The 11443-nt window shown below is 36.0% G+C and overlaps 2 protein-coding genes and 1 long non-coding RNA gene across 3 annotated transcripts; all 3 read right to left on the reverse strand.

Moving 5' to 3' along the window:
* Positions 3766-6195, reverse strand: LOC109838286. The gene is made up of 3 exons (XR_002246577.1): positions 5997-6195; positions 5786-5900; positions 3766-3966 (listed from the first exon to the last, which is right to left on the reverse strand). It is a non-coding gene; the product is annotated as an uncharacterized LOC109838286 (long non-coding RNA).
* LOC109839279 (zinc finger BED domain-containing protein RICESLEEPER 2-like) lies at positions 6214-7314 on the reverse strand. Its single transcript, XM_020407707.1, has one exon. It carries the CDS (start codon positions 7312-7314, stop codon positions 6214-6216), a length of 1101 nt encoding a protein of 366 aa, XP_020263296.1.
* On the reverse strand, positions 7405-7848 carry LOC109839280. The gene has a single exon (XM_020407708.1). It carries the CDS (start codon positions 7846-7848, stop codon positions 7405-7407), a length of 444 nt encoding a protein of 147 aa, XP_020263297.1.

Here is an 11443-nt window from a genome sequence, read left to right on the forward strand (position 1 = left end):
GGGAGGGGGGGGGGGGGAGAGAAGAGGAGTAAGAGGGAGAGAGGAGGAAGATTAGGATTAGGGGAGAGGAGGAGAAGAGGAGGAGAGGAGGGAGGAGCAGTTATGGTCTCCATGAAAAAAAGTGATAGGTAGAGGAAAAGGAGAAGAAGAAAAAGAAGACGAGGAGTATTTTAATTTTTTTTTTATATTTTTCCTCTTGAGAAGTGTAAATAGGGGCTAAATCACATAAACCTAGTGTATTTGGCTCAATACACAAAGAAAATAATATGAGGCCCTGGACCAAAAGAAAATTTTATTTTTGCAGCCTTGACACAATTTTATGGGAAAAATGGCCAGATTGGTATATTTTGTAGAGGCTTGGTGACATGTTAGTATATTTTCTTTTAGTTTTGTCAGATTGGTATATTTTTTCAACTCCGACGCCATATAGGCCTAAAATTTGACCTGAAATTACTGTTCCGGCTAGTGCTGATGGGATTTTTTGCATAAAACCCCTCATCAAAAACCCATCCTACTCCTAAGCCCCCCTCTCCCTCCTCCTCCTCATCCTCTTCCTCCTCCTCCTCTCCCTCCTTCTCCCCACCATGACATGATCAAGTTTCTATAGTAAAATATACAGAGGGCGGATTCTGGGTGCCCTCCTTCATATCAGCTTTTGATACCGAGCTAATCTTCGCGCCTGGCCGCGCCTGGCGGGGGAGTTCTCCCCCGCGCCCTCCACCCGACCCCAAAAATTGAGTTCGATGCCTTTCTCAAAAACACTAAAACCGGCGTCCCTTCCGTAACTCAATCCTCCTCGATCCGAATCTCAATTCTCAAACCTCACCCGAAATCCCATCAAATCCTCGATCAGTTCAGCCGTAATCCTATCGGAATCCGCTGTACCGGAGGCCACGACACTGAATCACCGCCGAAGGTTTCTCCAATGGGAACACCCGAAAAGGAAAGTGGCAATGAAATCATGGCTCCTGGGGGCGGGGGGGAGAGACTCCGCCGGAATTGTTGAAGAACTCGCTCTCGAACATCATGAGGTTGGAGGACGAGATCGAGCATTGCAAGGGTCGGCGGAAGTATCTCGCGACAACGAGGAGCCCCTCGGACGGAGATGCCATCCGCTGGTACTTTTCTAAGGTGCCTCTGGCGGAGAAACGTGAGTTCAGTTGGTTTGTGTCTGGGTTTTTCCTTTCATCTTTGCCTGCATATATTGGAATCCTAGTAAAAATGTCTAGTAGGTGATATGAGCAGTTGCCATGAATTCTAAAGAATGCCCATTTTCCTGATCTTGATAAACTCCGTGTTGAGAAGAAAGAGGATGAGGAGGAGGAGGGAATTCAAGACAAAATCCCATGTCTCGGGCTGAAAATTCCAGACACATATATGAATTGATTTCTAGCTGAATGTGATGAAACAAATTAGTCTCCAAGAGTGTAATAAATACGTGCTTCTAGTTGCTTTAATTATCATGTCATGGTGGGGAGGAGGAGGGAGAGGGGTGTTGGCCTTCTTGTTTTGATGATGATTTAACAAACAATTTATATCTAATATTATTTGTCTAGTGTTTGTGTTTTATTATTTATTATAGACAAACAATAAGTTATAGGTTGGATGGAATTGCGCCATAACGATCATATCAAATGGAGGTTGGCGGAATAGTGGAGTGAAGCCTATACAATTCAAATTGAAGATCCAAGTTCTAGCTTTATCCGTAAGTGTACCAAGTTGAGCTACATATCGAAGATCTATCAAGCTTGGGTATATTTAGTTTAGGTTTTATGTTATGTGTGTTAGTACTTTAAGCTCAATCATATACACACACATATTTGGTTTTTATATATATAGTTATATATATATATACAAGTTTTTGTTTATGGATTTAACAATTATTGTATACATATTTCATTAAGTCTATAAAATCATTTCATAGGGTTTCAAAATATTGTTTATGTCAAAACATCAAATTTTATGTATATCACATTTTCATGTTTTGGACACACTTGCAAAATACATGAGTTTTCACAAATGAGAAACTCAATTTGAGAAATTCTTTTTCTAACATGTTCAATTTCATATTTATAAATGTTTTCCAAAGTTTTATCAATTTTGGAATTAATTTGTTATGTTTATTTAAATTTACAAAATCAAGTTTTTAATTAGCTCATGTCCGTGCACATGTTCGTGCATGTTTTTGTAAAACTAATGCGTTTTCATAATTGGGAAATACGATTGGAAAAATTTCTTTGTTTACTTGTTTACCATCATATATAAAAACATTTCCCCAAGTTTTACTATTTTTGGAGTTGTTTTGTTATTTTCAATTGAATTTACAAAACCGTATTTTCTGTAGTTTTTTTCTAAACAGTATATCTGTGTTCAAATATTTATTTCTCTCAACTGGGAATTTATTTTTCCGAAATTCTTTCTCTAACATGTTTATATACATGTCTATAAAATTCACACAAAATTTCATAATTTTTAGAGTTGATTTAATATTTTTAATTAATTTTATAAAGACAGCTACGCAAAATTCCAGAACTGTCAGAATCTGTCATGCATACCATAAGTCGACTCATGAACAGTGTAAGTTGACTTGCTAAGGTATAAGTCAACTCATGAACAGTTTAAGTCGACTCGGTAGATGTTCTTCAGCTTGTAACAGCTAGTTTATGAGTCGACTCATGAACAGTACCGAGTCGACTCATAATATTATAACGACTAGTTTTTGGCTGAGTTGTTTTTTGGTTTTTTGGACTTTTCACTTAGGTTTTCTTGGCTATTTGGAGCTCCTATATGTACCCCATACCCTCCAACTTCTGAGAGGACTTAAGAAAGTTTTTAAAAGAGGTTAATAAGTTTTTAAGTGTGTTTAAAGTTTGTTTAAGTTTGTTTAAAGTGTGTTTATAAGCTTTTAAGCATTTGGAAGTTATGAAATCAATTTCACAAGAGCTTGAGTAGATCATCTATTGAAGTAGGCATGTCAAATGGGTGGTTTTGGTTGGGTTTGGTTGGGTCATAAATGGGTGGTCACATTTATGACCACTTAACCATTTATAACCCATTTAGCATTTGCTAAATGGGTCGGTTCTCATCCACCCATTTACTAAATGGGTGGTTCATGGGTGACCCAATAACCTATTTAGTTACGATGCTTTTATATATATATAAGTTTTAGGGATCTACTTACAAACTTTTAGGGGTTTTTTTGTAAACTTGCAGGGGTTTTTGTAAATTTTTAGGGGGGTTTCTGTAAACTTTCAAGGGTTTTCTACAAACTTGTAGGGGTTTTTTGGTAAACTTTCACCAACAGTAAAATCAGTATTAATATTGCTAATAAAATAACCATCGTACCAGCACAATCACCAACTTTTAAATCGCTACCAATACCCGGTAGATAATACTTTTCCAGCTTGAAACCCAATTTCACAAGCGCAAGCACATGCAGACAAATTATCAACGGAAAAACATCAACCTCAAAAGCTTCCTCAGCTTGAAAAAAGACGTTCTGCATATAACGAAAATCAAAATGTGAAGCGCTAAGATCCCAAGTTTTATACACAACGAAAAAAGACGTTCTGCATATAACGAAAATCAAAATGTGAAGCGCTAAGATCCCAAGTTTTATACACAACATTACGACTAGTAAACATTATATAGATCAACAAAATGTGAAGCGCTAAGATCCCAAGTTTTATACACAACATTACGACTAGTAAACATTATATAGATCAACATATGCTGAAAGAGATTGGTATTTTTAGTCTATTGTCTATCGAACAATAATCACTACAAGATAAGTTAAAACTGGATGAAAGTGAAAGGGGCGATTGATCTTAGACTTTTCTTAAACTACCGATCGTTCTCAAACTCATGTATATGATCCAAAAGGTAGTTTGTTGTCATCTCTTCGCTCTTGTTGCAGGCAAAGAACACTTGCAGTATAAGAGCTCGAGCAAATCCCATGGCCTCAAGCTGCAACAACACATGCAATTTAAAAGAAATTAGCCTCTATATTAAGCATCCAATTCAACAACAATATGCTCCAAACAAAGAGATGTATCAGAACACACTAGGCTAACAAGTCTTTTACTCTCATCCGGTAACTTAGAAAACAAAGGATGCAGTAAATCGAGCATGTGATTCAAGAATACCCAACCTGCAGTATTATGTCAAAAACCTCTCATCACACAGGTATAGTGGATCACATCACAATGAGAAAGTAATTGTCAAGTTCTACAAACACACTCAAAGAATATAATTTCTCATTATTTTCTGATAAGATAAGCGACTGTATTTAGCAGAAAAAAAGGATAGACTATAGACGAATGGAATGTGAAATTTCATTTGTGAGCATTTGCATCTTAATCAGAACAACTTTGAAACAAAGCAAGAGTTCCCCTAGTTCCAAATATGACACAATTATGAACTTCTCAACAATATTATGACATATTCTTTGTTTTGCTGGTCTCATTTCATGGACCAACAAATTATGAACTTCAAGAGGAAAACATACATGTCTTCTTCCATACAAACAAAGGTCAAAGAACAGATGGTAACAATTACTAAAATAGTTTCTTTGGCTAACTGGAGCGTGTTCATGAAACAAAGTGTGCTTGGATACTATTAACTCTGCTCCATATCAAACACTAGGCACACATTACCAATAATTCATCAGTTATACCCTTCTCTGCAGGCAATAAACTATATATATCCAAGGTGATTAATGCAGCATGACACAAGCCGAAGAAAGAGAGAAAGCATCAGCTACCACTCGTCACAACCATCCATTAAATTCATCAGCTACGCAAAGACAATGGAGTTGGACACTCACATGAGACAGGCAACAAAACAACAAATCTAGTCTCTAGTTGCATTTGAAGTAGGATTCTGCTTCTGTAAGCTAAGTGTTCTTTTGTATATGCAAGAAGAATTCACTGGATGTGGTAATGGAGCACAACATAGTTACTAAAAATGTAACATCTAGATGTCAGGAGATGTTCACAATAAACATTGCATAAAAGTTCATTTGCTAATGTTTGTAACAAGTGGTTTTGTATTAAGTATGCGTGTTCTAACTTTACAGCGAGTAGTTTACTTATCATGTATGTCAAGGAATATTATAAAAGGACCATGCTAACAGTTTCCTGTATGCTTCTAATTTACCTCATATATATGTCTCTCCATTGCTCGTTTCTCATCTAGTCTTTTATATTCTAACATATTTCAGAGGAATAAAGAGAAAAAAGTATAAAGGGGAAATAGCATAACAGACTTCTCCATGGTAATTCCTTAAACTATCAGTACAAGGGCAGATAAGAAAACGAGGAAGCGAAACAAACAGAGCACTCTTTCAACTTCGTTGTCCTTAACTGATAGATATAAATTGTCTAAGCTACGTCAGTCTCATCATGATTTGAAAAATAATATTCTTGAATTAAATTGTATATTTATTATCATTATCATCATCTTTTAACCACTGAAAGTTCAGCTACTGAGAGCTAATGTACTTTAAGAAGGCTCAGTGCTAGATCTTATTTCCATCTTATGTGATTTTAAACAAGATGGCAACTTTTATTTGATTACATGTTTGCAAACCTGAGAAATTGACTATATTAGACATGGGGAGGCCTATTCTCTATAAGCATTAAGAGGAAAAAAGAATAAGAAAGTAATTACTACATGAATGCATGTGTATATATAACTGTGATAACTTGGCAGTAAAATCAGAAGTATCAGATCAATGTACAAAACAATAGTAGTACAATGCTTAAACATCAATAAATATTAATACCTTAATAGATGACAAATCTTCTAACAAGCACTTCACCACCCTCCTTCAGATTCAAAATTTTGAATATCACTAAAATCATGCACCAACAGATGTCCTTCTTCAATATCTTCCAAAGCTGCATTTAGATCATAGGATACAACTATGTTAGTCTAATATAACACATGTACACCATAAATTTATAGAAGGTAACAAGAAAAAGTAAGCAACTTACAAGGAACCTCCTCTAACCAAGAACCAAGGCATATTTGAGCTTCGGCATTTTCCGGAAGAAGACGATTGCGGTACTTATCAAGCACACGACCAGCTATGCTGAAAGCAGATTCAGAGGCCACTGAAGTAATAGGGATACTGAGTATATCACGAGCCATCATGGATAATTGAGGACGCTTCTCATATTCTACTTTCCAATATTCAAGAACATTCAGATTCTAATTTTTCTTCCAAGAAAGTTTCTTTTCATCTAAATACTCTTCTAACTCAGACTTGGTCCTACTGACTGAAACTACTTGGCTCTCAAATAGTTCAAACTCAAGCATCTCATCATCACGAACATCTCCAAAGGCCTCTTCCGAACTACTACCGGCCATGCATATATCATTTGATGCTCTCTCATATTCTTTGTAAAGAAGCTTTAACTTATCCAAGAGAGTCACCACATGAGTAGAACCAAGACCCACTTTTTGAAAACAAAACTCTACATATTTCACCTTATAACGGGGGTCTAAGACGCATGCAAAGGACAAAATCTTGCTATAACACTTCCAATATTTATTAAACTTTTTCTTCATATCACTTGCCATGGATTTTATGTCTTCATCTTCACTTGTCATCTCTTCCTTTATGCATTTTTGTATCTTCCAAACTCCACCAAAATACAAGTTAGAAGTTGGGTATTTACTTCCAGAAAAAAGAGTGCACACTTCATAAAAAGGTTTCAAGAACTTTGCTATTTTTTCAGCCTTTACCCATTCTTCAGTTGATGGACAAAATGTAAAATTTGAATCGATTACCTTCAATTGCTCAAATGCCCGACGAAAAGGTAAAACACTCTCCAACATTAAAAAGGTGGAATTCCACCTATTGGACACATCTTGTTGAATTTTCTTTGCACTAACTGAACAAGTTTGTTTGATACACTCTGTAAATTTTTTCTTCCTTCCAGGAGGACTCTTTACATATTTAATACATTCTCTAAACTTGGATAAAGATTTATCAATTATTTTTAAACCATCATGTACAACAAGATTTAAAATGTGAGCACAACATCGTACGTGCAAAAATTCACCATTGGAGACAAAATGCTCCTTTAAAGCAGGATGGTCTTTCAAAATCTTCATAAAAGCATCATTATATAATGCATTATCCAATGTAACAGTGAAAATTCTTTTTTCTATGCCCCACTCCTTCAGTAAATGAAATAGCTTCTCTACTAAAATTGCCCCACTATATGGGGGTGAAACATGAGACAAAGCTAATATTTTGTTTTGCAAGATCCATTGCTCATCAATGTAATGTGCAGTAAGAGACATGTAGTAATCTGATGTTGAAGAGGTCCACAAGTCTGTAGTTAGACTGATTCTGGTAGGAACTAGCTTCAAAGTTTGTTTAAGAATTCTTTTTTATTTTTGGTACAACTTAAGCAAATCAGCTTTAGTGGTGTTCCTCGAGATATGCTTGACTTCAGGATTTAAAAATGTATGTAATTTGCGTATCCCTCGATGTTCCACAAAACAGAATGAAAAACCATGCAATGCAATGACCCTAGCCAACATTTCTCTGTAATTATCTTGATCTAATGACATGGTTTTCCACGATGAATCAGTCTCATCTATATCCCGTTTTGGGCAAGAATGAATATGCCTCAACATATTTGTGGTACCATAACCACTAACATAAACTTGGTCACATTTCCTGCACTGAACTTTAGCTTTCCCATCACTATCAACTAGCAACTCAGTAAAATACTCCCAAACTTTTGATTTTGCTCTTCTTTTACGTATAGATAAAGTTTCATTACCAGATTCACTACCATCATCGCATGCAGTAAATTCATTCAAAGACATAGTAGTTGAAACAAGAAAAATAACTTTTAAATATCAAAACAAATGTCAAAAGTTAATAAAATAGCTTCGTATATAATAAATAACTACAATAAGAAAAGAACACTACTCAACAAAAGTGAAATCAATAGAGTTCTTACCATATAAAAGAAATCTATAGATGGCCTTCTACATAATATCATATAAAGTAGGAGATGTGACCTTAAGAGTATATCAATTATCGGTGGGGGAAAAAATGAAGTAATTCCTCTTGATTTGCTACCAACTTTATAATAGCATACCTATCTCATTAAACAAATTAAGAGTATAATATTTTCTTTGAGATAGTTAAACCAAATCCTTAATAAATGTCTCTGTTGTTCCAAATCATTAGTTTAAGACTTTGCCTGTATAAAGCTTTTCACTGACAATAAGAGAAGGAGAGTCCAGGATAATCAAAACAACCACTGAAATAACATAAGAAGCCTCTTTATCTGATTCAAAAAGTTATTAACTAATAATGAATGCCTAAAATTGTAGCAGTCTTCCACAAAACAATTTCTCTTAGTCGACAGCGGACCAAGACCAAAGTAGTCAAACCGAGGAAAATTAATCCAAAGAAAGATCAAACTCCAGTGATTAGTTCAAAGGAAAATTAATCCAAAGGAAAATTAACCTCAAAATCCAGTGATTAGTTCGATTGAAGACCTGAATGTTGAAATTGCTCGATCAAAGGCCTGGATTTGAACAGGAGAGACGCTCGAACTAGACTCAAACCCTAATCGTTGCCTCCACAAGTTGAAGATTCGATTCTCCTGTTGATTGATAAGAACTAGGGCTCGAATCGCTCGATCGGAGAGAGATGAGGGGTGAAATCGAGCGCTTGAGAGGTGAAATCGAGCGCTTGAGAGGAGAGAGACCGAGAGACGGAGAGAGGAACTAGGGCTCGTGTGTTTGAAAAGAGGGGAGAAAGAGAACGACGCGGATCAGATTGGTTGGTTACAGGAGGGTCCGGTTATGAACTATTTAGACTATATGGAAACAATACCCACCCATTTAGGACCCGCTTTGTTAAGTAGGTGGGTATAGTTGGACTATTTTGTGGGTGGGTATGGGTGGATTATTAGGTTTGGGTCTAAATTGCCAGACCTATATTGAAGTTTGAGCTTCCAACTATTCTCCCTCCACCTCTTGTTATCTATTGAGAAGTTTTCTAAACTCAAACTCTAGCTTTACATTTATATACTTGTTTGAGCATCATTGTTCTTAAGCTAGATTTTATATTTAAGTTTAGTTTTGATTTATTGAATCTTATTGTTACACTCACTCACATTGAGCTTATCGTATTTACATATATATTATAATTGGGGTTGTGAGAGATTATAACATTGAGTCGAGCTTAATTGAGTTCTCATCTATTGTAGAGAACAACTATTGTTGTATTCGTGCTTAATTGTGAGAATCACTTTGTAATATACTTGTACACCGAGAGAAGTGTGTGGCGAGAGTCGGGGATCGTCCCAAGAGGAGTGGCGTCAGTTGACGAACCTAGGGAGAGGTTGTATCCGAGCACTTGAGGGAGACACGTCTAGTTCAACACTTGAGAGGGTGTAGAGTGGGATTGCAAGAGTGTGTGAGTTGTAGAGTTTTCGATAAACTAGAAAACCCTATTATGAGGTGTAAACGTTATTCGAGTGAACGTAGAAAACCTGGTTGTGATAGTGGAGATCTCCTCGAGGTGAGGAGCGGAGACGTAGGTCGTGGGGACCGAAATCCGTAATCATATCGTTTGTTTGTGATAGCATTGGCGCACTTATTTTTATGTTCATATCTTATATCGCCTTTGTATATTGCTTGTTGATTATATTGCTCACTATCTAGTTTAGATTATTTTCCCTTGTGTTAATTATATATCCTTACATATATCCTATAGTATATCTCATTGCTAGGATATTTATCTTTGTCCCTTGTGTTAATTATATATCCTTACATATATCCTATAGTATATCTCATTGCTAGGATATTTATCTTTGTTCATATTGCATATTCTTGCTCATATCATTGCTAGGATATTTATCTTTGTTCATATTGCATATTCTTGCTCATAATTAGTCGTATATCTATCTTGTAAGAATATATTTGTTAATTAGTTTTAATTGACATAAAATTGAATTAGATTAGCATAAGACCCTAATCACCCCCCCCTAGGGTTTAACAAGGGGGAGGTTGAAGAGGATGGGGAGGAGGAGGAAGAGGATGAGGAGGAGGAGGGAGAGGGGGAGATTTAAGAGGATGAGGAGGAGGGAGAGGGGGGCTTAGAAGCAGGATGAGTTTTTGATGAGGGGTTTTATGCAAAAAATCCAATCAGCACTAGCTGGAACAGTAAGTTCGGTCAAATTTAAGGTCTATATGGCGTCGGAATTGAAAAAATATACCAATCTGACAAAACTAAAAGAAAACATACCAGCATGTCACCAAGCCTCTACAAAATATACCAACCTGGTGATTTTGCCCAATTTTATGTATGTATGTGTGTGTGTGTATCTAAGCAATATGAAAGAATGTGGTACCTAGCACATGTTTTATACTTGGTAGTGAGGTGACTCATTCCTATCTACTCATTCAAATGGGGAACTGCATTCACATGGGTTAGAGAGTGCATGAGAATGAGATTACATCATTATCAAGCACAAACTTTATGCATGGTACTAAGTTTATATATATATCAAGAGAAACCAAATTATTAGAGACAAGAAAAGTATTTTGAGGACGGAGACCCCAAAGTAAGAGGTGGCGTCTTGGTTCAGCTCGGCGGAGCGCCACGGCCGGAGCGATACAAATTGGCATTACCAATCCGAGACGACACGACTTTGACACCACAAATTTACAATCGCATTTCAATTCGAAATTTATGTAATGTGATAGTATGTGATACCTTAATTCACTGCTGATCGAAGCATTTAGTTGTTTAAATTGATAGCAGCTAGGTAACATGTACCCGAATGTAATGCAGATTTAAACGAGGAATTCATGTTTCCAACAACGAAAGTTCTTTTCTCTTTCATGATCCATACCCAGTCTCTGGATTTTTAATTATTTTTTGCGACTCGAAAAAAAATTGTATCCTTACTTCTTTCTTTTAAAAATTCAGCAATCATCATCTTAATCGCTAAACTTTGGTAACTTTTGGAGTTAATTATTTAGACTAATATAGCTAGCAATATGCATGTTTGCTCTAAATTGAAATGTGATTGAGCATCGTGGGTGACTCAAATGCTTGCGAGGTTTCATTATGACTCTCAGAGTCTTGGATTTAATTCTCAATGCCTTCATTACAAAAAAATTTTGAAATAAGATTGAAAACTAAAACAAAAAATTGGAATGAGATTGAAAACTAATACAGAAACCAACCGTGAGACACAGTGACCATACGAAAACACCTTTAACATCAATTAAGATAGAAGCCATCTCTAAAGGAAGTTCTAGTAACAACTGCCTTTACCTATTTTTTGGTGAAACGCCAATTAAAATCACGGAATTTCCCTTAAACCCACGTGTCAAGCACGTTACATGATATGTAGCTATTGACTTCTCCTCATCCACGTATGTTTTCGAGAGT

The sequence above is a fragment of the Asparagus officinalis genome, chromosome 4, assembly GCF_001876935.1.
Source record: "Asparagus officinalis chromosome 4, Aspof.V1, whole genome shotgun sequence".
NCBI lineage: Eukaryota > Viridiplantae > Streptophyta > Magnoliopsida > Asparagales > Asparagaceae > Asparagus > Asparagus officinalis.